Consider the following 27,458-nt stretch of genomic DNA (forward strand, 5'->3'; position numbering starts at 1 on the left):
TTACCTCTCAGAATCTCTATTTGGATATGATCTTGCAAGTGGTGATACTGCATGGCTAAGAACAATGTAGGCATAATCAAAAACTTGTTTCACTTGCATGGCACCGTAAGAACTTCTGCCAACGTCGTTTCCTGAAATAATGTGACAGTCATCAGATCATCTTTTTTCAATATCAGTAACCAAAAAATTATTCATACTTAAAGCTCAGAAGCCTTAACAATACAGCCTAATTCTGTTCAAGCTGTTTATCCCATCCTAATCACATCAGGAAGGCACACATCAAGTGTGCCTATCTCAACAGAAGTTAACCTTAGGAATGACACTTAACATTATGCATTCAATTTACCACTTTTAAAATACTCGCGCACCAGCACCTGAAAGAAACGGAGCGCAGAGATCAGCTTAAAGCTCTTATAGCTGTTTTTCAAGAGTGAACCTACCAAGCCCAAAGCATCATGTCTCACTTACCAGCAGAGTTTCTGTAGGGCAAATTCAGCTTAAAATGACACTTGTGCAGCCGCATTGTCTTCAACTGGGTCAGATATATGCACATCAACCCCTATTTCACCTTATCAAAACTAGACATTAATAGACCAACTCATACATACTATTTATCTCCACAGGATAAACCAGTTGGTCAAAATCTACCACAGAGGATTCCAGAAGTTTGTACAGCATTGTTTTTTGATCAAGTTACTGGCACTCTCAACTGCTCTTCTTTAGGCATGAGTAACATTTTAACCAGAATTCCTTCCAAATCCAGTGTCATGTGAGGAACTGCAGAAGCTAAGAACATGGTACAGTTTCTATATCACTGAAAATGTACAAAAATTGGTCTCCCATTTGATACCTTTGACTTTTGCTATTAATAGCATGAAACATGTGAGGGGTTTTGTAGATATATTTGGTACCAGACACCAAAAGTTCACTGTCAGCATTCAACTTAAGAAACACAAATAAAACTTCCTTCAAATTGCATAAAATACAGACTAGGTCTTGAGTAGGTAGAAAACTTACAGTGAAAGCTTCCCTCCTTCAAAATGATGTGTGAAATGCTGTGAGAACACTGGAGAGGGATAAACCACTGAGCATGATTCTTTAAAGCTTGAAAATCAGATCAGGGCCCATAATTAAAAGAAATTAATGAAAAATGGCATTTTGAAAATTGATGGGTAAAGGACAGAATCTATCCTTTGGAGGACTGAATCTGACTTCAGAGGAATTCTTCATTCCCCTAAGCATTTTGTCCAGCAAGCCATTATAGACAAACATGCCGAGATCTGTCATACAAGGGGGAAAAATAAAACAACCTTCACTTGACTACTTGGCAACACATTTTAATCCTTCAAGATTCTACAGCCATAATGCCACTCTAACAGAAAAGCATAATCAGTGAAAACAGACTGAGAGCAAGAGCATTTTGGGAAAACAGAACTTTTCCAGTAATTTACATGGTCAAATAAAAACTAAACAAGGAATACTTCCTGAAGTATATAAAAATACTTTACTGAAGTAACTGTCTTGTTCTGAACGCACTGCTGCAGTATGCAGCAGCTACTAGGCTCAAAATTACAGAAGCCTCTTTAAATGATTTATTTACTATTGGACTCTATTCTGAAGTAGAAGCAGAGATCAATGTAGGCTTAGGGCAGTGAATCTAGGAGAAGACATAGGAGTATTCTTCACAGATGACTTCACAAATGACTTAGTCCAAAGGCAGCTGAGAGAAGTGACCGAGGTATTTCAGTGGTAAAGAAATCAGAGCAGAAAAATGTTAATTCTACTAGAAAAGTAATGATTAATTCAGTATAGGTTTTTCAGCAGCAGGACACTTGTGTCCAGCAGCAGTTACCACATAATGGCACTGTTGTGCCAGCAAGAGAAATCATAAGCCTTCCCTAATCCACTTACAGCAAACTCAGGCAGTTCAGTTTAAATCAACAAAGTTGTGTTTGAGTGACAATTGAAGCAGATTTGAGAACAGAGGCAGAATAGCTCATGCCTAGGTTCCTGGACTGCCTCCCTCTGCACCTGTAATTAGTTCATAAAGTGTCTGAATAAACCAGTTTTAATCAATTACACAGTCTGCAGAGCTTCTGATTTACACTGCAGCTGGAGCTACTGTGAACTGCACCAGTCAACTCTGTATAGAGATGGCCCTACCTAATCAAGAAAGCAGCATATTAATGAAGCCAAAAGATTGCATATTTGCATTTGCTGTCCTGAATAGATTTTCCTCAGAGATCACTCTCATTAGAGGATCATGCCTTACACAACTGAGCATCCTTCTTTTGTCACAATCTGGACTGATCAGTTAAAACTTGTAACCCAAATGCTCTCACTTTTTTAAAAAAACATACATATTTCAATACTCAGATGTACATTAGCAGATAACAATGGTGTGTGATTTCATGTATAATTCAATCCTTATTCTTTCTAACAAAGCCTTCATCCCTAAAGGAGCATGTCCAAAGTTTCTACCACTTGCTATCAGTATCCTTTATCTGAAGCAGTTTTAAGAATACAGCCCAGAAAAGGTAAAGGTAACTAAAACTAAAGCAGACCCATTTATGTTAAGCTATTATCTAGTAAACACCTTTTTGCAAGTTTCAGAATTAAAGAGGTTCTTTCAGATGCTAAGTTCAATGTATTTGTGTATTTTTATAAACATGTTTTATACACACACATATATATTTGCAGGTTCTAATGACAAATAGGAGATACTGAAAAGCTGCAATAAGTAATTCTGGGCAGCCACTAAGGCTAGAAGAGACAATCCCATCAACAATTGTTGCCAATTTAGTTACTTCCTGTACTTGTAACCTATCGAGATGTAGAAACAAGCAACATGAAGCATAAGTCCTTCAAGTTAAAGAGTCTCTTTCCAAACAAAACACATTGAATTTAAGGTTTAGAGCTTTCATTAGAGCCCACAGCAATTCAGAATGAAGAAAAAGGGATGGGAGGGAAAGGAGCAGTAGAGGCGGAACTCCCAAGTTTTAAACTCTAATGTGTTAAAGGGCAGCAATTTAATTACTCTAGCCACTGACAATCTGAAACAAGATCAAAATCATTCCTGTTCTGAACATCAGAAATGACTGAAGGACCTTGATAATCACCTGATTCCTAAAGGCATAAAATAATAAGTCTCCCTAAAAGTCTGCTGCATAAGTGCCAAGCTTGTTTTACAACCACAGATTAAAAGTTTGTCACCTGCAATCAGAGTTATGTCTTCCAAGACAGCATGCTGCTAGAACACCACCACACAAACCTTTTCTAAGATGGTATCATCTACTCTGCTCCAACATATTCCTGTGAATAGACTTCTGAGTGCCTGGCTTTGCAACTCTCCTAAATAAATCCTTTTACCTTTTATACATCAAAAAATAGGACAATTGCTTTGAGAAATGGAAGTGGTGCAGCTACAGGATGTTTACAGAAACTCCCTCCTTTTGGAGTATGTTAAGGGTGAGGTAATGAGATTTTCATCTCATTACCCTATCCTAGGACACTAACTCAAGATGAGAGATGTTACATGATTTAAAAAGGTCAAGTATACACAACTACTTCAAAATGCATCACCAGTAGATTAGTCTGATAACTCAAATCCATACTACAACACTTCCCACTTTAAGTGTGGATTCCTGAAATCTTTCTTGGAATCTTGTTTCTCAAATCACAGAAGTTATCATTTTCTGGCACACAATAATAAATCTTTGAAAATCCCAGAGGAAACCCTACAGCACCCAGAAGAATCCAAGCAAAACCCATTACGACCAAAACAGCAACACAACAGTTTGATGCCTGTTCCTTCTAAACCCAGGAACTAACAGAAGGTACTGAGTAGGTAGAACTGAAGTATCATAACCTTCTGATAACACCTTACATCTGTTAGCCAAACATCACCATTTCAAACTGAAGAAAACACAGTTCCTCCAACTTAAAGGAACTAATCCCACTAAACGTGTTCCTGTCCCCTGCAAGATTACTCAAAGTTATTCTTATGAGTTATACCCTTCAGTATCCCATTGCTGAACTAGTGCATAATCCCACAGGAGGGACTTTTACACAACTCTGAGAAATTACTAGGTCTTCTTTTTATCCCTGTATTTTTTGTCACATTTTTGGATTATAAAGTCATTTTTTGAAGTCTTCTTCCAAGGCTTAACTGGAGATTTAGAGATAGTTGTGATCAGGCTAAAAAAAAAAGATTGAAAAAATATTAAAGACTTGCACATACAGTGCGAACACAGGTTTGCAGGGGCAAAACTCTGTGACAGCTTATGCTAATTTAAGTCAAGAGACATCTGTGACCACTCTACCAAAATATTTGTTCCCATCTCCTTCACAGTTCTGCCACCAGCCCTCACAGAGTTAGACACTGAGTGGATCTGAATGCAAACTAATCAGAGATGATGATTTGTCAACTGGGCAAGGACCTGAACCCTTGGAAAAGTTTTTTGTACTGGGACAGAAGGAGGAACAGAACTAAACCAATCAACAGAATTCTTGACATTATCTACATACACTTGACAGGTAATTTGAGATACTGTACGAGTATGTGACTAAGTGTAGATCTAAGGAGGCTGTACTCATGTGATCTGATTGAAAGAGCCATCCTATATGTTCTACATAATTTTCCTCCTAGCTCCATCAGGTAAGTTCTGAAGGTCTGTATTAGCTGTCAGAAAATATTCCTATGGGACATAGTGGTCAGATAACTTCAAGCTATTGTCAGCTTTCATTTCCATTGCCAAAACACTATCTCCTGCAAGAATTACATTATCTCAGCCCACATAAACTCCTCTAGAATTTAATTCTTACCAACTCTTTGATAGCATACAACTAGATACCTTTTTTCTAAACTATAGTTCTTCACTGCTGCAAGGTTTATGCTAGGAGGAACAGTACAGAGCCCTAAAATTTAATTTTTCTTCTCCAACACACTATTAGCACTGATTAAAACATTGTATAGCATATGTAATTTCTTCTCCTTCAGTCCTCAGCAGATAAGAAAGAACAGAACTGGTGGGCAGTGGATGTTTTTGACTCTAAACAATTGTGGTTCATGCTGCTATTCAGATGGATCTTCAGGCAAGTAAGTACAGAGCTCCTGAAGGAAATCTCAGTGACATAATGGCAGTTCTGCAAAATCACTCATATGCCTGGCCAAGTACAAGAGTCATGGTGGACACAAACTCAGAGCTACAAACATATCAGATATGTGGTTAGACAAATGAGTATCAGAGCCTACAGTGTGTTCTAAAGAACTATGAACATTCAGCATATTGAGTATTTCACAAGGTGCCAGACTTCAGCTCCTGATCCATGGTATTTGCTTTAATAGTGCTGTACATAAGCAGTCTACATCTACAAGATGTGACACTATGGAGTTTGAGTGCCAATTACATTCTAGAAATACTAATGCTGAAGTCCAAATTACCTGAAAATTGACTTTACTAAAAAGTTGTTTTGGAATTTTAGCTACTTGTGGCAGTCTAAATAGAATACAAACTGAGTACTTTAAAGCTGGAAATGTTTTTGAGGCTCTCAGCCAAAATTAATCTTGATTATTTTGAAGGTTACTGAATCAAAACCAAATCTTAAAAAAAAATTAACTTTATGTTAGTTACTTTTAAAAGTACATGCAACTAAAGCTGGCATTCTCTAAAGGTCCCTGTGCTGCACAGAAGCCAGTTATGCAAACAATTCTCCACACCCCACCACCAGCCAGTCCCTTGCTGTATATTTATGGATACACACCCATGTTCCTATGTGGTCTCTACAGCACTGCCCTGCGGGACAGATACCTCATCTGGGGCATTTCTTTCCCATATGGTATAATTTATCTGCACTATGGCACCACAGATCGTCGTGAGAAAAGCTATACCTTCCATTCTCATAATGAACAATGTGGAGAACTGTTCCTACTAACAAACCCTCTCCCAGGATTTCCTGGACTTCTTCCTTTTACTGTCTCTCAGTGCTGTCAGAGACTCTTATTATATACTCAACACAGTTCTGAATCTCCAATTCATTATGCAACTGCACTGTGCCCGTGCAATTCAATTTATTCAGGCTATGAATCTTGGGAGACTTCAGGTCCAGATCCCTTAGCCCTTCTCCATAACTGCACCTCTACACCAGCAACAGTCTCTTTCAGTGCAGCTTCTTAATTTGTTTGACAGACTAACAGAAGCCGTGAATCACAAGTTGAGCCAAAGCCCTGGAATACTGCAAGTGTACAATCTTACCAGGCAGGAGAGGATCTTCAATACATAGCATGGATGGTCTGTATCCATTAGTCATGACTTTCATGATTTCTTCTTTGGCAATATAGGCACCTCCATTTTTTATTCTAATACCAGTTTTCAAGTAGTTAAAGTTCCTTCCATAGAGTTCAAAAAATTCTATTAGAAGCATTCCAAGGTTTTCATCAGCTCTTCTGGCATCAATTCTTGGATGCAGCTGTGACAAAACACAGTTTTTGATTATTAAAAATTAATAGTTTTCAGACCAAGAACACAGGGCAACGAAAAGCTCTCATTTAAACAGCTGAGTATTATTTCACAGAAGTCTCAACTCAGTCATTCCTTCTTCATGAATTTAAACTACTCTCACACAACCGAGAGGGGGCAGCACTTCAGCAGTATCTGGAAGCCCAAGAATTCTTTCAACCTTCATCATGGCTTTTTGAGGCTTAGGGAATTCTTTCCCCTAAGTCAAAAGCAATAAAGAAGTATTGCTGCTACTAAATTACAGCTTAGTATGTACTAATTGTTATAATTAGTTAGTAACAAAGTAATACCTGATTTTTCACAGAAAATCTATCCCTCAATGTTTTCAGAAGGAGGGGCAGAATCTATCTGTCCCAATTAAAATACAGTTCTTGTCTCTATCTCCACATATTATATTTGGTATATAAAATCGATAGTAATATTTCAACAAGCAGCAGCAGCAGAGAATATGTAGTTTTTCCATCACCACAGCTGCCAAGAGATGCTAACTCCAGACTTGTTCATACCTGTAGGAAGCGTACTGTCACAAAAACTTATTGGAAGGCATTGTGACTCATGTGTAACACCGTAACTCAGTTATTTCATCAGTTATGTACAGCATATGTCAGTCTTACGCATGTCAAAACCTAAACAACACAATTAAAAACCAACCTGACTGTTGGATTTCATAATTTTAATAAACACTGAAATCAACTACTCTGCACATTCAGTATCAGTAGTCTAGGAAGCAACACACAAACTGCATCCTGGCAGATTTACACAACACCATCAGGTACCATTAGGTAACACCATTCAGGTACACACCCAGGTACAGAAAACAATGCACAGCCCCTATGCCTTTCACAAGGCTCCTGCTGCTGTTTCACTTCACACAGGGAAGAGAAGTTCTTAGATGTTTGAGAGGTAGTCCATAGGAACTGCCAACAGTCAAACGCTTAGAGCCATAACAACAAAGCTGTGCATTGTGAGGGGCAGTCAGAAGAAACAGTGCAACAAAAGGGCATAGGTACAAAAATCAAAATATTTTAAAGAACACAGAAACAAATAAGGAACAGACTTACCTGCAGGAAACTAATTGCCATTAAAATTAGGCTGTAAGAGCTAATTCCACCAGTAAAAACTTCATTCAAATCCCTCTGAAGGAGGAACTGTTTTAATACTAAAATCAAATAAGGCAGCAAAGAGTATTTCTGCAAAGCAAAGTAAGTCTTATCAATTACAATGTCAACATTCCAGAACAAATTAAGCACTACACCATCTCAATACACAAAAATTCGTCTAATACAAAAATTTTCAGTGATGTGCTATAAAGTGTTTCCATAGGAAGAACTGAAACATGCATTTTTTTATTCTAGATGCTGATGAATAGACTTCAACTCTGAAGAGCTTACATATAAAATTTATCCCCCAAACATTGAGATTTTTATATCCTTCTCTGAATGCCAGTGTCACTTACTATAGTCAAAACTTGCAATCTGAATAATACTTTTACTGAAGAGCATAAAAGGATACTTTTAAGTATGTAGCTACAGAAGACCTGGTTTATAGAAGTTTAGCAAGACAGTATTCATAATCAACCATCACTGAAATTCAACGTAAGCAAACCTTGAAAAGATACTCCCTTTAGAAGACAAGTTTAGTACCTATCTGCAGATCTAGACATGATTGCAGAAGTCCCTTCAGTGTACAGGTTTATTCAGGCAAACAGCTAGCACTCGAAGGGAACACGGAATAGATACCAATAGAAAATAAATTAAAACATCCATGTTTAATTAATGAAAATAGTCTTCAGCAGTAAATTTTCAAGCCATACCAAAAAAGGTTAGCTAAGCATTTAAGCACATCCTTGGTAAGTAGTATAACATTCACTACATGGTTGGTACCTTCATGTATTCCTTGATAAATCGAGCTGCCTTCACACCAGTTTCTACATTAAAACTGATATCAACTTTCACTTCTGTCTCCTGGTCAGTAAGTTTTATTATTGGTACCTGAAAAGATTAAAACAATTATGAATCCCCGGAAATACAACACTGGTGCTATTCTCTAGCTTACTCACTTAAGACAGAGATACTACCAATGCTGATTAATGCAACTATCAAGTCTGTCTTTTTGAGAAGAGTTAACAACCCTAACTTGACTGACAAGTAAACGTTTTTTTTTAGTTTGGTGATTAAAAACACGCACACGTACAATTACATTAACTTACAATCACTGTTACACCCATAGTTATTGGACATGTGCCTTCATAGCTGCAATACCAGTGTTTTGTAAGACAACTAAGTTTAGTTAATTTAATAACTTGCTCCTGTTAATAGATGTTCTAACCTAATAACCTGCGGGAACTGAACTCCTCTGACCCAGCTCTGTGCCATTCACTTGCTAAACTGATAGAAGACTAACCTAGCAGAAAGCAATGTCTGTTGGTTTATCAAGCTGAACTGGTTCACTGTAGTGTCAAATGAAAGCCAGATGAGACAAAGCAAAGCAGAAGCAGCAGTACAGCAGCAATAAATTATTACAGATTGACTGAATATGTAGTTCAGCCTCACACCATCATCTGGAAAGCAGTATCTTCCAAAACCATCTTAAATCATAACCTCAACTTCAGCTGACAGTATTTATTTTAAATTGAACTTTATGTATTTTTAATCTGAAATGGAAAATGAAGAAGAGTAGATGTATGGCATCATCTTATACCAACAGCAGAAGGAATAAAATAAGAAAGGCTAATAGAATTGTAAGCCTAGCCTACTGCCATTTTCCATCACTAACTGGTAACACAGATTCTGAAAATCCCATTTGTTCTCAAGTAAACCAAAGACTACCAGAGCTACTGTTATGTGCTGCTACTCCAATGGAAGCCACAAGAATATTCTGGACCTAAAAGAGTTAGCCTGTTTTGGAGACCACAAAACATAGCAGTTTGTTAACAGAAGTTTCGAATACTCACCCTAGTCTCCTGGGAAAACATCACTTGCTCAGTAACATAAAATTCTCATACATTAAGTTTTTAACATATTCAATGTGATTTGTTAGGCTTACAAGATAGATGCAAGAGATAATACTCATCAGTTTCACAAATTAAATAAAGCTCACAAGTAGCATATTTTGGAAGGCAAAAACAAATGTTAGGTTTGGAACATTTCACTATGTCATTAGAAACAAGACAATCGGAAAATTGTTTTCCAAGACAGACAGCTCTAGTTAGTGGTCCCTGGTTAAACAAATTCCCCTCAAAGGTCAATGGAAAAACATTATGCTAAGAGTAAATTTATTTTACTGGATATTTTGCAAATACTGCCTTTCAGATCCCTATTGACGACATAAGCACAAGATATGGCCTTCCAGCAAACACAGTACACTATTACCACTGTCCGTGTGAAAGACTACATGTTATTGCTAAGCACGTACAGATTCTACTGAAATCTTGCTCAGAGAGCTTAAGGCAATATAATTTGCTTCATGAATTAAAAGCACATATTTACCACCAACATCTTAAGGGATCTGAAAGTTTTTTAGTTCAGTATTCCAAAGACTATTACTTACCGTAGCTTTATCAAGTACTTTAATGGAATATGGTTCAGCCACATTGTGTTTTCTTAGCGCTTGCTCCAGCAGCTGTAAAGGAGGCCGTTCCCATTTCCCAAAAACAACCAGATCAATATCACTAGACAAAAAGAACACAATATGAAATCCATTAAGTCTAAAGTATAATACACCACCAAAAAATACGATCAAATTGGCATTCTACATATCACAAGTCCTACAGGGTGATCACTGTGCAGCTTTTAATCTATGTTCCCAATTAACTCCTTTTAGGATTGTTAAGCAAGAGTCTACTGTGCTCTAGGACCCAAAGCAGCATTTTACTGTCCTGCCTCCACTTCTCTGATGAGTTCTTTGAGGTCCTCTCCCTTTTACCTTTCCTGCTCCCTCCCCTCTGACTTCCACAGCCCAATTCTATCCCTAACCTATATACCCATGTTGACAAGCACATTAATAGTCCAAACCATTTTTATCAGTGATTACTATTCATAGAAATGAAATTTCCAGTGCTTTCCTACTGAAAATTTAATCAATGTAAAGATAACACAGTCTTTTACACAGAGCTACACAGGTTTTCCACATCCATCAATTGAACCATTAAGTGATATAAAACAACAAATTAAGTAAGACATTTTGCTCTCCAAACCTATGAGAATACACCACAGTGATGACTCTTTCAATTTTACAAAGTAACTCTGTGATAAGTGACACACTCTCAGTAATTCATCTTATTTAACACAACAGTGTTTACACAGTAAACAATAAATATTCATTTCCACTGTATGTTTAAAAGGGTCAACAGAGCAGTATGATGATACATAAAAAACTTATTGCAAATCTTGAAGTTCAAAAGCTTTTCCCTTTGTCACATTAAACACTAGACAAAAGTTTGACTGAAAGTTTGACAGGTTTACACATTCCAATTTAAACTCCTCTTTGAAATTTACCATTTCTCTAAAAGGAAAACTTTATGTAAAAGTAAACTATTACTTACCTAGTTGGAAGATAAAGCCCTGTACTAAAGCTGCCAAATATCTGGACCTGAAAAAAAACCACACGAAGGAAATATCTTGTAACTATGGATGATCACTTAATTTTACTTTCAGAAGACAATATTTTTCTCGACTTGTTAAGGATATAGTCTATATCCTTAAAGTATTATACACTACACTAAGCATGTACAACTACACTTTTTCTTACACATGCAACTTTAGAGGAAATTGGGTACTTCTTTAACATGAAATAAATACCAATCCTGCTAACAGAGCAGAGATTTAAACAAATGCTTTTCAGTATTTATTTCCAGTTTGACAGCTTTTATCACTTTCCTTCCTTCCTGCTTCCTTTTTTCCTCACAGAACAGCTTTACTGAAATTGGAAGAGTTTAAGGGAATAAATTTTCCAAATTTTTAGGTTTAAAAAACAGTAAGTGCATCTAAACGTATAATTCAGATAAAGATAAATACTCCAGATTTTACTGTTAAGGATGACTATGAAGTAGCAGCAGGTATCTTTGTGTGGAAAAGCAGGCATGCTGGAGATAAATCCACAGTCCACATCAAATATTTTTAGTATGCTTCCAATCTAAAGAATTGAGACCTTCTTCACCCTCTGATAGAGCAGAGCACAATTTATAAGTACACTTCTTTCTTCCTATGAAAAGGTTGGGCAACACTGGGTCATTTTAGTGTTTCTATCTATTTCCACGAGGCAGAAAAGTCTTACTATGAAGGAAAAACACGGGTAAGGATGAAGCAGATGAGCTTTACAGTATCTTTAGCTTAGTGCTGTGGCCAGAGGCCTCACTTTTTGCCACAGGAGGATATGAAATCAAAGTGATCTGAAGCATTTTTCTGCTTACAAATTACAGTGCTACTATCTGATAATCATGAGGGTGATGCTAGAGATACAGTTCTTTTTGGATGAGACATTCTTTTTGTATGAGCAAACTTACTCATTGGGTTACAAAGTGTTTGAAATTACACAAACATTGGTTGCAAAGTATCTCAGGGAGTGCAATTTTCCCATTAAAGTAGGGCTAAAGTAACCTCCTGAATGTCAAATTCATGAAGAGTACAAAAAAACCCAAGAAAATCTGTGTTTAACTGCTCTTTTGTAAAACATTATTATTTACAAACATCCACAGTCAGGATGCCTTACAGCAATGAACACATAGGTAGTCAGTCTCACTTTAACATCCAAAATTAAGTTATAAGACAATCAATTTACAGAACCACAGAATCAACCAGATTGGAAAAGACCTCTGAGATCGAGTCCAACCCATGACCCAGCACCACTCTATCAACTAGACCACAGCACTAAGTGTCACATCCAGTCTCTTCTTAAATACCTCCAGGGACTCCACCACCTCCCTGGGCAGCCCATTCCAATGTCTGATCACTCTCTCTGTATAAAATTCCTTTCTAATGTCTAACCTAAACCTCCCCTGGCATAGATTAGGACTGTGCCCTCTTGTCCTACTGCTTTATTACTTTAAGAAATGCACTACTTAAAGTGGACAGCTCTTCACATTCCCAGTTCTCAAAATGAAAAAATAATCAGTAACATTCATTAACCTGACATCTAGGTTTGAAGTCTCCCCCAATTTTCAAAATGAATTGCCAAATACTGCAAGAGCTGCGATGTGAAGTCAATTGCCTTAAGTTTGAAGTATTATCTGTTAATTTCTAAAACACAGAATATAATAGCAAGGTTAAGTGAATGAAGCTCTACAATTTACTAGAGAAGCAAATCACAACTTAAATTACACTCACATCAGCTGTAGGCCAGAGATCTTTGATGACTGTTTCTATTCTTTTTACCACTTCTCTTCTCATAGCTGCTTCTTCAGGACGAGGGGACATGAAGTCATAGAAGTCAATTATTTCTTCATGTAGTCTAATGGGGAAAGTAGGATCAGTTATAATGACAATTTAACTATTACAATAAATTTTACCAGAAACAGGCCACAGGCTTTATTCAATATCATTCTTTAACCAAAAGACTCAGAACACTAACTCTAGTAGACATTTACTAAATTTCTTACTGGTTCAACATTGGAAGCCAAATTCAATTCCTGTTTCTCTATGTTTATTTTCTTTAAAAAACAAAGTTGAATCTTAAAAACTACGTAATGACACAAATGTGAAATGGCACCAGAACAACTAAAATCTTCAAATAGGTTTATTCTTCCAGCAGTTCTTACTTCTGTGTATGTGGTAGCTTACACAGACTTGCAAACAGGCCACTGGCATTGATGCATTTCTGTGAAGGGCAATAAAAAGGACATTTGAGTATTTCTTGATATGAACATGTCCACTTTGACAAATGGGGATTCCCTTGACACTCAAACCCTTTATTAGCCGTTAATTCACACAGGAAGTGACCTTTCCACTGAATGCAGAGTAAGAAGTGTTAAATATGTTCTCAAGTGTAAAGTATTTTAATACCAGTGCTACGTGAAGAGTTCTGACACTGGAACCTTATACACCTATTAAGCCCTTTTGTTTCCCATCTCCCAATACTACAGAACACTTGCTGCCAAATTTGAGTTTTAAGGTGAATGCCACGTTTGCTTTTTTCAGTGGAAAAGCATCAAGCTATGCCAAACAAAACAAAAAAAAAAAAGCAAATAACTACCGCTGTGACATTTTACAAAGACATCTTTTGATGTTGACACATTTTTAAGATTTCTCTCTAACTCAAGAAACATATCTAGTCAACAATGCAGTGAAATCCAAATACTGTCCTAAAACCAAAAATCAATCTATAGTTAATATACTTAGCCTTTCAAAAGTAAAATTTAATACAACTCCAGAAAAACTCATAACTCTTCACCTGAGACTTCTGCAACTCATTTTAAAAGGTATTTCCAACTCTAACAGATAAAAATTAGGCATATCTGTTGGAGGTTAAGTGTCAGAATTCAATACACAAAGAGATTTCAGCAGCAAAGCACAAAGACACTTCCAAAAAGCATACATATTTAGAATTACTGTTTGCCCTTTCTCTGATCTTAAACTGAGCCTGGATCCCTAAATGAACATTTAAGTACACTGCAGACTACATTTCAATCTGTTGATGAATCTACTTGATTCCAAAACTTTCGAGCAAGACAGAAAATGCAAACTAACATGACCCTGTTTTGTTTACAGAAAGTATGCTATTTTCCTTTGCAAGACAACAAGACCAAAGAATAAAATACTTGCAACACACCTAACAGCAGTGGGGCCAAACTGAAGACTTCCTATTCTCCTGCCTATAAAAATTTGCAGTAAGTAGACACAGGGTGAAAGCAAGGAAAAGCAGGAAAGACAAAGGGGCAGCCATCCTTCCAAGCCTCCAGTAATTTCCTTTGGCATACTTTTGGGGTGGATCCCAATCATGATGCATATTAGCTCAAAGGACTTTTCTTTCATTGATTTTTCCAGGTCTTTCAGTCCATTTATGCTTTTGTCACAACGGCATTCTATGAGAATTTAAGTGTGCATCAAAGTAAAGAGAACTTTGTTTTAAATTGTTGCCTGGTAATGATTTTATCTGATGCTCTTTTTCTTGGGGCAAAAAAAGTTATTACTGGCAGTTCATCTTAAAACGTAACACTTCACAGGTTCTCAATTCATATCCACTTGTCTCTATCCACCAGCACTTTTCCAAGCTACCAATCCTCATTGATTTCTCTCTCTTTACACAAAAGCAAGTCCAAAGTTTGATCACTGCTAACCTTCTTCAGCTTGTTTTCAGTTTGCACCACATTTTCTGACAGGTGGCAAACACACACAGAGTCAACACGGAATTCTGCCCTTCAGTCCAACACACACCTGTTTTCATTTTATTGTCTCTACATTCGCCAAGATTGCTGCTGCTACTTGAGTATACAGCTGCTCTTTAAAAGAAATCATTATGAAGGAGCTTTAAGGTGTTTTCTGAACAAAACTACCAACATAAAGCCCATCCACTGGGTATATTCAGCCTGAACTATTTTTCTTCAGTCACGATTCTGTATTTACTGAAATTCAACTTTACCAGTAATTTTATAATCTAACGAACAATGAAATCCCACTGCAACCGTCTGCAGTCAGCTCTAGCTTTCTATTACCTCTTCTATCCTTTTCTCATTCATTTCTTCCCTCCAAGTATTTATAAATATATGGAGCAACAGCATCTTGAGTAATTCTACTGGTAATCTTCCCTTATTATAAAGTAAATAATTTATTCTTTCCTTTGGTTATTTCTAAGCAGCTAACCCATAAGCCCAGCAAATCTGTAACTGTTCAGTTTTTACATAGTCTTCGAAAAAGAATCTCAGAAACATTCTTCTGAAAAAAAAAAAAATCCAGCAGTTCTGTGTTATCAGACTGAACACAGGAATACAGATTAACAATTAATCCTCCCAGAAAATGAGACCTGTGAGACACAACTACCTTTATCAAAACATGCACTAGACCCTTTCTTTATGTTTGCTCATGCAAGCAAGTTCTGTTTTGTTACAGTATCAGCACCATCCAACCACTACAGGAGACATTTCTGGAAAAAAAATGCATTTATAGTAGCCATCCTGTATTAGAGGAGGAGAATAAAAGGGGTCTGAGTTCCCCTATGCACTGCAACCTCTACCATACGCAGCACAGCCTTTCAAAAGCAGCCCCTAGCGTGTCAGTGAGCTCAGAAAAATAGCCAGCACATAAGCACTCTCACTTCAATGCCCCCACAGAGCTTCTGTTCAGATGATTAACACTGTCACAATTCTTAATCGTATCATGAAAGAAGAATATCACCCATCACTACTCTACATTTCCTTCCCTGATCTACCTTGTACTATGAAGTCAGCTTCATATTTTCTACTTTGTACTGGCAAGACAGTACTTTGCTGTTGTCCCACACAAACCGAATCATTAAACAAAGGGCTAGATAATCAAAAGTCATTTAGAGTTCAAACTATACTCATGGCTAATTCCTCTGAAATCATTCGGCATATACCACAAGACACGGCTGTACAACAGGTATCATTCTTCTGATTGGATTTAAACATTCTTGCTGAAATTTAAAATGACAGTTGCCCAGAGTCAAAGAAAGTTCTCATGAGAAGTCAATCTCAAGACCTTCTCTGACAGAAGGTAATGCAATTAGTTCACTTTAATTCTTACTATATGATCTGACTTTCCTCAGGTGCCCTTTCATGTCTCTCTACGAGCCCTAATGACTCTGGAAAAGTTTCTTGCTTTTGATGTGCAAGGTTTTCAGGTTTTAACGCACTTAGTAAACCAGCTCTCAAACCCTCTGTCTTAACAGACTTCTATTTTCTTTGCTCTTTCCAGTCAGTTTTCCTTAATTCAACAGTTTCTGCTTCTTAGAGAACATTTTCCTGGTCTATGTCCTTCTGGATAAGAATCAGTGTTATCCTCACAGTCAGCACATGACAGCCCAACCACTTCAGCATTTTAGCCTTTTGGATTCCACCTGAAGAAGCTTCTCAAAATTGAGATGCTTTTTGAAAATTTAATGTTACAATAGTTTACATTTTTCTAAACATCTTTGCTCAAACAAGGTTATTGGAACACAGTCATAAAAAAAGCAGCTCTGATACACATAAAACAAGATCTTGTATGCTGCTCCTGTATGCTAACCCTGGAGTAACTTCTCTACTGTCTGAAAAAAACAGGTAATAATGGGACATTCAGCCAGCCAACACAGGGATAGTTTTTACTTAAGTATTTTGTCCACAGAGCCTCTATGATTTTCATAAGCTCCTCTTAAGTCAGGACTGTGAGACAGTATTTTAATCATTAGGAACACAATTTCCATTTGCAGCACATGATGTACATGCAGATACAAGTAACATCCTAACTCTTTCTTTTTTAATAGCACTTCCTTCAACATATAGCTGGTCAATTTGCTCAATTTTCTTCTGGCTTCTTAAAGAATTTGGACTCCCAACAGCATCCCTGCACCTAACTATCTTCTATAACATTTTAAGATGCCTATTGGATTACTTTTCTAGCAAATGTAGGCCTTTTAATCAACTATCTCACGAGGCAGTTTTATTATATTTATAGAAACACTGGGAAAGAAACTTGTTGATGAGCTGTAACTGTACTCTTAATGCAAGGTGGAAAAGATTAGAACACAGGGATGAAGAAGAGAGGATACTTGTACTTGCTACACTATTCAGCTTGCTAATTTTAACAGCCTATTCACCGATGCTATTACTGGCTAAGCACAGCAAGCATCTGCTGCTTACAGGCTGAGCTATGCAACAGAATTAACATCTTCTGTTTATCAAAAAATTATCCCTTTTACTGGTTTAGGAAAGGCAGATGCACTTCTACTCTCCAGGTTAAAATAAAACTCAGGTGACATTCTCAGACTTTTGTAATGTTTTTCCTTAAAGGCAGGTATCTAACAAAGGAGAGCATGTACTTTATTCATGTACTGTATCTAGAACTATTATTACACATAAGACTGACTTATTACTTCAAGGGCTAACTTCATTGCACTGAAATTGAAATACTCAAACAGCATCAACAAACCAGAAGGTGAATGAAAAGCTACAGAGACTGTTCCCTCAAGTAAGCAGCCTTTCTTTTCAGCATGCCTATGCTATTAAGCACATGAATTTATTCTAAAGAAACAGACAGAAACATGACTGCACCCTTTACATGGAACAACTAATTATTTTTAATAACATATCCTCTACTTACTAGAATGAGTATTTTTCTAACTAGAGTCTAAAACATAATCAAAGAATCGTTATAAAAGGAAAGAAAAGATGACACAGTTAAAGCACGTGGGTGTAACACTACAGGTGTGTAGGAAAGGGAAGTAAAGAAATGGGGAGGTATAAACAGTATTTCAACAGAATCTTTGTTGAAATAAAGGTTACAAGACATAGAATACATTCTTTCAATGAAACACAAACTCCAAAACACATGCGAGGACTTTGCTGTCTTGAGATTAAACACTGAAAGGCACAGCAGTCACTGCACATATTTTGGAAATCTGTTGAACCACACCACCTAGAACTAGAGCAGAGCACAATTGCATTACCATGGAAATGCAGGTGAAATCTCACACTACAACAATCAAAATGCATTCAGTAGTTGAAATCACTCTTACAGTCTAAGGAACACAGTTCAGTGAAATAAAGGAGAATATATATATATATATATATATATATATATATATATATATATATATATATATATATATATATATATATATATATATATATGAGTGAAAGAAATGGTATATTCTGAGACACAGACTTTTCCAGTATGATCTGAAATTAGGAAATCTGCAAAAGTTGCAAAATTAAAACAATGACCATGAAGAGGAGATGAACTTAAAATTCTTCTCTTCCCACTAAACTCACAACATCCATCAGATGCCTTTAGCTTTGTATACTAGTCCTCCTTAATACCAGTAAGGCTCAGGCAGGAGTACTCTTTACCATTTGCAATGTTCTAAGACTACAGATAAGAGAAACTATGAAAACAGTGTTACATTCAGACTATACTGCTGCAGCAAATGAGTCTCCTATTACTAGGTAATTCAGGCAGCAATTATCTTTGACACTGTAATTGTATGGAAGGTAGAAAACTACAAAGACTGACAGAATAAAAAAAAGAAATCTCAACTATTAGAACTTACAAATCAGAGCTGTGAAGTGTTTTACAGACAGGTACCCTAAACACCACACTCAAATAAGAATCAAGCTTACTTTGCAAGTTAACTACTACTGAGAGAATGGAAGAAAAAAGCACTTTTGTTTTCATCCACAGAACAAAGAGTAGTTTATAAAATATACTGTACCTTTTCCACAAGAGATCATATTGTTCTTATTTCCCCTCTAAGCTTTCCCTTTGCCCCACAGTCTTTCAAGTCAAAGCCTGTCCTAATTTTAGACCAAATTTCTTGCCAATTAGATTTTACCTCTTAGGAACACTTTAATAGTTGATGTGCTCAAGAAACTAAGCTTGTTGGACTGATTTACACTGCAGATTTCCAGACTTAAGTAACAGAATTTGTTTGCATTTTGAAAAAGAATCAAAAAATAATGTATTTTTGCAAACTATGTCAAACCAGTATAACTCAAGCAATTACATTATTAATGGCTAGATGTCCCCTGAAAAAGCTGTATTATAAAAAAATATAAAAAATAAGCAGATGTACATCTCCAGTTTAATACATGGCAAAACAGACCCGCTATGTAAGCTTCTGAAGTACATTACTCCTGACTTGGGCTGCTGGACTTCACCACACCATCAAGAAAATACCACAATTATTTTGTTGTACCAGTGAAGAACACCATATGTTAAACCTTGGAACTGAATCAGCAAGCTTGCTATGCCAATAAATAGAACCACTAAACCCCAAAATTCCTGTTGTAATACCATTCTTTTCCAAATGCCCAAGGATAGCAAGTGATTAACATCCCAGACAAGTCAGATGAAACACAAGAGAAGAAACACATTAGTGATGAGAGACTAATTATGCCCACGCAGATCAGGTATGCATTACACTAGGTTAGCCACTGAAATGTTTAAGAGAAGCAACTCTTGACATAATCCCAAGGAGCAGAATCTAATTCAAAATGTATCCATCAAAGCACCACTAGCAGCAAACCCTGCACATTCAAAGTCAGCATCCCTGCAAGGCAACAAAAGCTAGAAAAGCCTTTTCTGGATTTCAGTACTGCTGAGTTCACCATATAAAAGAGGAAGCTCCTTAAGTTAAGAATCGTAACCAAAAGAATAAGGTGTTTCAGTGACTGTGAAAGAGATCACACTGGTTGTAGCAGAAACGTGCATCACTAAGCAGGTTTTAGGGGAAAAAAGAGCTTCTACCACCTTGTCACAGGATTCCATCAGAAGATGTCTTCAGAAACCCTGAAGTCATGTACAAAGAGGAAAAGAGGATTGGAAGATTAAGGATATCAAAAACGATTATGAGGAACAACTTAATGAGATGCAAAGCTATGCTTGAGAAAGGCTAAACTAGTTCAAGAGCCCCAAAACCTGCTTCTGTTAAGTGAATTAAGTGATCAGTACAGAGAAAGTCAAGTGATCCCAGTGTGTGACATGCAGAGAAGCTAGTGCTTTTTTCTTTATTTTTAATCCTTCAGAAGTTTCCCTGATCCATAACTACATAGGGAGAACTTATCACAAGCCAACTTTTCAGTAGAAAATACTCCATAAAAAATCTGTTCCTGATAATTTGGTATTCACCAAGTTACACTCACTCGATACTGCATTTGTATCAGAATAACACTTAAGTAGTTATCTTTTTTTAGTTTAAAAGCATTAGTTTTGACATTCAAAATAGTCAAAGTAGCCAAAAGTAGAATCAATGCAACACAAATAGTTATGACTGTATCAAGATGCTAACACAGTTATCATAAATGGTAGTAGTGTCACAAAAAAAAAAAAAAACTAACAAAACATTAAGAGCTACTTGAAGAATCAGTGATCCACAAAGGCAAATCTGTTATCTACCTGGATTCCCAAATAGCATTTGACAATGGCCCCACATGCACTTATGCAGGCTTATGAAGAAACTAAGCTGATATGAGGGTGAAGACTTGATAAAGAATTGTTTTAAACAAAACAAACAAGCTGTATCTCTCAGTTTCTGTATTAAAGGAAGATCACCAGTGAAGCCTCAAAACACAAAAACAACATGCAAGTCTCACATTAGTAATCAGGAAACAAAGTACAAGATAGAACAAGATAGCCCAACATGCAGGAATACCATGACACTATCACACACAGGTCTGGTTCATGCAAGTCCCAAAGATACACCAGAATTGCAAAGCATATAGAAGGGACCAACATCCAGAAGCAGAAAGAAGGCATTTCTTCTTCAACAGAAGAAATGATTAAACAGAGTAGAAAACAAGACAACTGTCAGGTGATTCAACTTTTCCCACTCCTTTTTCAAGTCAGCTGCAAAGAACACTCATGGACTGCCTCAGTGATGCACAGAGCTGTGACTGGCAGCAACTACAACCCTAGTGACAGCCTCAAGGAAAAAAAAAAAAAAGATCCTTACATAATGCATAGCTTAACTAAGGAACATCTACCCACAGGTCACTTCTGATCCCAGGTCATACAAGATCAAGACATTCACACACAAAATCCACAGTAAGTAACAATGCACTGCCTGTAGCCCAGGTAGTCCAAGAACCATACATCATTTAAAGCTAAGAGATGCTTCCAGGAAATATCACCACAGGCTCATGTTGATTTATTCCTCTACCAATATTTGGCACTGTCCTCTAATGGTCTCACCCCGTACAGCTGTTGATGTTCTTAATGCCAATTATCTCTACTGCCAAAGCCTAACAACTGGCAAAAACATCATGAAGCTGATGCCAGGATGAAACTGGTCCAAACATGTCCCATTCTCCTTTATACACAGATGTGAGCACCTGTCATGCAAAGCCTTCTCATGTTTTACCACTGTAGCTTAGCCCTTCTGACCTCTAGTACCTCTACTGACTCTCAAGTCTACTGCTGCCAAAACAGTCCTTTCACTCCACTGCCAAAAGCATCAGTCTCTAACTCTAGGCTAGGTATCCACTTTACAAGGAAACTTTGAGCTTTACCTACTCTAGTCAACTTACTTGACCACGGAAAAAACAGATGTTCTATTATTTTGATATTCATCCAGCAACTACCCTTGAACTTTGCTGTGTACCAGCCTCTAGGCATGAAAACAATCCATTCAACTACATCCCGCTGCTCTCTCCAGAAATTTACTGTGACTAACAACCAACTACTCCCACGCAAGGATATATACCTCATACTACGGTATATACTGCCTAGTTCTGCCCTGATCTTGTAGTCAAACAAAACAAGAATTGAGTGTACAGCACCAGTGCTACCTGCCTCCTACATTAACGCCTCCACTACAGGTACCCACCTAACACTGGAGACAGCAAACACCATGGATTTAACAGTAGTGTGGATGAAGCATAGCCTACTGTGTTGATTCTTTATCAGAAGGTGTTGGAGCAAGACAGCACTGTTAACTATGGGGATAAGTTAAGAATAACCACCCTTGAGAAACCCTTAAAGCCCTTACAAAAGCTGGACACTCCAGTGCAGACACTAAAGGCATCATAGAGGTTCCAAAGTCTACATTCTTCCAGCTCAAAGTACGAGAAAACAAAATTTGCAAAAGGGGCTAACAATGGGGCATCCCTACACATTAGTTTACATCTGACAGCTCTGACAGCAGCATAATAAGACGCAAGGGTTGACAAACACGCAACTGAAGCTATGCAAGGTCCTGAAGCAATGCATTTCTAACAGTGCCTTCCACAATCCCCTAATTTATCCTGGTCAAAGTTCAGCAATATACCAAAAAAGCAAAAAACCCTGTAAGATGGGAATTAGAAACACTTCACACAGGTGAAGAAATAAAGAAAACCTAATACAGACTTAACATACAGTAGCACCACCACACCTCTAGAGATCACTTTTTTTACACAGTATCATTCAGCTGCAAACTGGAGAACACTAAAGCAAGTCTTCTGGGGAAGCATTGTCATAAGCTTACCTTGCTTATGAGAATTCCCCCTAGGTACCTGCTGTGGTCGTCAGGGAATGCTGGCCTGAATCCTCCTTCAGCCTAAGGAAATGCAGAGGTCTTTGCACTCTTGTGCTCTACAGCAGAATTTCTGTGTCATTATCAAGAGATGATTAAAGACAACCAGCTATGTAGGGGGAAAAACGAATGCAGTAAGTCATCAGACACTATGCAACACTAATTAGTCCAGGCAGAGCACCATTCCAACATATCATAACAGTTCTGGTACCCAAACTAATCCTCAACAAGCCAGTTCTGTTGTTTCTGCACAGCACTGTAATGTGCCAAGCAGATATGCCAGGTATTTCACTGCTAATCTCATTCAACATCTACAATTAGTCTGAACATTTAGTTGAAAGCATTAAGCACAACAGCCTCATATTGTTAAAAATGCTTTAATTCTTTACTTAATTAATTAAATTCATACTAAGGAACAAAATAATTAAATCTGATATGACTTTATACGAGTCATAAGCTATTCACTACATCTTATGAGAAAGCATTCTTATTAGCTCTGTGTCCAAATGTGGGACCTGTGAGTCCTTAGTAAAAAGTTTAGAATAGTTTGATGCCATATTATGAAATAAAATTTGAGCACCTTTAAACTCTCTGGATGCTTATATTTAAGATACTGTCTTTACAGAAACAGGAGGTATTTGCTTAACAAAGAATTCAAACCCTAAGATGTTAAGCATAGTTTTAAACCACACAAGAGAATATTTCACAGTACCAAGAAACAACATGTAGCTCTGAACATCAGTCACAACAGTATGAACTAACCTCATAATATTAAAGAAAACTTCTCTGCCTTGCATCTGAAAACAATCATTTTGTCATCTGTAGTCCTAAACTAAACCCAGGCACATAGGAATTTGCACTTTTGCCGTATTAATCTCTCTGCTGAAGCCATATTATTCCAGTGCTTCAATCTCCTCACACCTTACCTTCCAAAATTCTGTAAAAGTATGATACAGAACAATCTAGGGTATCTAAAAGTATAGCTTTGGGATGAAGTCTAATCAAGCACAGCTACTCACACTTGTGTTTTATAAGAAAATTTCCTTTTCAAAGATTGCCATGCTGCTGTCAAAAAGTGCTGAAAGCATGAGTCCACTGGAAGAAAAGGAATGCTGTATAAAACCAGAGTAAAACACAGACTTTATAGCATACAAAGTTCCTAAACATCACCACACTTACCATCACAAAGTCACTGACTATGAGCAACTTGAGAAAAAACTACTATGACTTGCACTGCTACAGACCATCTCCAGCTCTGAATGCAAAAGCAGAGAGAGCACAGTACTGTTTCAAAGCACGCAAACGATTCATCAAAAGTACTGCTGCAGCCTGGGAGAGGGCAAACAGAGATTACCCTTCTTAGTCTGTTACCAAAAGACAACACAGTAACACCGTGAGCTACTGTACATTACTTAGAAATTTCAGCATGTTGCAGAAAAACATTCTTTTGATAGCAATATTCACAGCAGAATAAGCTCTACCATTCATGCATAGTGTAAGCATAATAGCATCTATGATCAAGTCTTTCTTCCTATAATTGATGCCCAAACCAGATTGCAACTGAAGATTTTAAGGATTACATTTGTCAACAGTTGAATACACCAGTTTGGCACCACCGAAGATGCTCTATCAATAGGTCATGAGATATCGAAGTGATGCTTCAGGACCAGGCTGACAGTTCCAAGGAACAGCAGGCAGCTAAACAGGAATATAAAGGACCCACAAGAAAGTCCTGCAGGGATCTGTTCCCACTCCAGCCTTTACACTGTAATTTTTATTTGGATCGCCTACACCAGTCAGGCTTTAGGAAAATTATGTTAAACTCACCAGTAGTCATGACTTACTACAGAAGACAGATACCTAAATCCACCCTATCAGTGACAGTACTCTTATTTAAATCATATAAGTAATTAATAAAAAATTAGTAGCACCAAACAGAAAATTGTTCTAGAATACACACTTGTCCAAGATTCACCTTGGGTAACAGAACTCTAAGGCAGAAACTCCTTCTCATATTAGGTCTATGGTTTCAACATTGATGCTCTCTTTCAGCACTAGCTCCCTGCTACTTTAAGGAAGGCTCTGGAACTAAAGGATCACATATGCTGTAGGTTACTGATACTCCACTCCTAGAATCAGGTCCCACTGTAGTAACACAGATCCTTGACAGAAGATCAGGAAACACACCTTCCACTTTCAAAGCTTTTTAGCAAGACTTCTCACTAACATATCAGCAAAAGAACTACCCGTGTTTACAGAACTGAACAGTGCAATTGGATCTCGGCTAAACAATTTTCTCACGTATGGATTCTCTATAAAGTTATACTTGAAGAGTGGCATAACCAATATTAAAGGAAAGCTAACAGAAAACAAAAGGGCAAAAGATTAAACGTAAATCCATATGATTGGCATAGGTGGTGCTGCCTAAAAACTACAAGACAGAACCTGCAATGCCTGGATTTGATTCCCAGGTTTGCCATAGATCTGCTGGGTGACCTTAGGCAGCTCCCTCCTCTGCCTGCCTGGAGATCTGCCTCACTGACATTGACTTGCCTTACACAGATAAATTAAAAAGTTAACTCAGAGCTCTACTGCATCTCTTTGAAAATAAAACAAAAAATTCACACTATTTTTAAGATACTGCTGGAATTTTAGACATACATCTGAATATATAGTATAGGGCCCAGTGCTTCTAGCATAAGAACCCTCTTAAAGATTCCAATTCTAGCTTCCTGTAAGTAATTTGAATTTGCAGTGTCAGTCTGGAATTAAAAAGCAGCAGTCACAAGTCTTGTCCTTCCTAGGAGAAGCCTTGGTTTACAAAACCAGAACTTTAAAAATATCTTTTAATACTTCAGAATAACTTTAGTGTACTCAACACCTGACAGTAGCACACAAAAAAGGAAGACACTGTTCTTAAGTTAAATCTCTCACTTAAAAATTCCCAGTTCTCAAAGGGCATCCTGTTATCTTTAGCTATTTCTCCTATACAAACATGCAGTGCCTTTACTCCACAGGTATCCAAGGGTCTTGGATTTTAGGAGTTGCAAGAAACCATTTTTGAAATGACATCAGAAATCTGCTATGGTCAGTCAAGGCAGCTAGCACTTTTTCCAAGAATAAAATAACCTTAATGTTAGAAAGCAACATTTTGCCTTGACTGAATGAAATTTGACAGGTGAAATATAGCAAGCACACTGAGCGTCCCAGAGGGGCTTTGTTCAAGTTTAGTCCCTTCTCCATGCCAATAAGATCAAGCTGAATACTCGGCCTTACTACCCACCTATTTATATGAGAAAGGTATGGCCACAGAATAGGGTAAACTTCATAAAAGTGTTCTCTTTCGAAAGACAAGATTTCAGTTCAGATACTGGCTGGCTCAACCCATGCTAGCACTAGAACACACTTGAGAGACATGTTTTAAGACCACAACGACTTTCATGCTTATTTCAGACAGAACTCAGCACCTCCCTTTCAAGTGATGTTCCTAACACTCCTTGAGCTAACCAGCTTGCTACAGCCTAAGCAGAGGCATTTAAAAATGAGTACAAAGGTGTTCTTTGATTTCCACTGAACTGAAGCCTTCCACTTTTCCCTTACAATATGGATTGGCCCCTGGGAGCTTTGACAAGCATCCCTCACCCATCCTTCCTTTATTTATTGTAGGTGACCTCTGATATTGGCCTGGTAATTTCACCTCTCAACCTACTACAAAGCAAGGCCTAACCCCCTGTATCCATGGCTTCCCTGGTCCTGTCCGAATCGCTACTTCGTCCAGGAGCCACCCGGCCGGCACAGAGTAAGGTGATTTATAAAAGAGCACGGTGATTTATGAAAGAGCATGGGTTTGTGCCCCGCCGCCTCCTACCCTTGGCCTCGCTGCGGCGGCCGGCTCCAGAGGAGTTCATGTGACCCCAACCCAACGCCCCCGAGCTCGGAGGCGCCACGGCTGCTCACCCCTGCACGCCGGGACTGTATTTCCTGGTCTTCCAAGGAGTGCCGGGGCTTTGAAGCGCCGGCTGAGGCGGCTGCCGCTGCTGGTGCGGGGAGTTGTTGACGGTGACGCCGCGGCTGCCCGAGAGCAGGTAATTCATCCCATAGGTGCTGGCTTTATTCTCCCGTTTCCTGCGGCCCGGGTGGTACTGGTGCTGCTGGGGAGACGCCGGCTGCGGGTGGGGGCTGCGCGCCAGGTGCGGCGGCTGGTGGTGCCCGTTCACAGCGTTCACTTTGTTCTCGTGGAAGTTAAAAAACTCCCCGGGTCCGGCCCCGCTGCCCAGCAGCCCGGGAGGAGCCACCGCCACCGCCCGGGGGCCGCAGGAGGAAGAGGAGGAGCCGCCGCCTCCGCCGCCGCTGCACGATCCCGAGGAGGAGAAGCCGGGGCTCTCGGTGCCGGACTCCACCGACGAGCAGGAGGACGAGGAAGACACGGACGGCGACTTCTGCAGCCGCCGCCCTCCCTCGCCGCCGCCACCGTTCACCGCCGCGGGGCCGGCGGGGGCAGCGGGCACCAGTCCGGTCAGCAGGGCCGGCGGGGAAGGCGAGGGCGAAGGCGGCGACGACGAGGAGCAGCAGTCGCCGGGCGCTCCGAGCCGCACGCAGCCGTGCCCGCGGGGCGGAGAGGCGGCGGAGTCCAGCGCCGGGGAGTTGAGGCAGAGGTAGTGCGGGAAGCTGGCGCCGCCCCGGCCCCCCACGCCCTGCGAGGTCTCCCAGATCTGCATCCACAGCGCATTCGCGGGTCCTTTCTGCTCGGGCTGGATCCAGGCCACGCGGGGATCCATCCAC

General features: G+C 38.6%; 1 protein-coding gene across 1 annotated transcript; it reads right to left on the reverse strand.

Annotated features, from left to right (window-relative positions):
- On the reverse strand, positions 1-27,458 carry LOC108497352 (non-canonical poly(A) RNA polymerase PAPD7-like). Its single transcript, XM_017814896.1, has 8 exons — positions 26,634-27,458; positions 12,842-12,965; positions 11,062-11,108; positions 10,068-10,188; positions 8,402-8,509; positions 7,580-7,708; positions 6,255-6,468; positions 1-131 (listed from the first exon to the last, which is right to left on the reverse strand). The coding sequence occupies exons 1-8, from the start codon at positions 27,452-27,454 to the stop codon at positions 1-3; spliced, it is 1,695 nt and encodes a 564-aa protein (XP_017670385.1). The 5' UTR covers positions 27,455-27,458.

Source organism: Lepidothrix coronata, unplaced genomic scaffold (assembly GCF_001604755.1).
Source record: "Lepidothrix coronata isolate B3197 unplaced genomic scaffold, Lepidothrix_coronata-1.0 Scaffold47, whole genome shotgun sequence".
Lineage (NCBI taxonomy): Eukaryota > Metazoa > Chordata > Aves > Passeriformes > Pipridae > Lepidothrix > Lepidothrix coronata.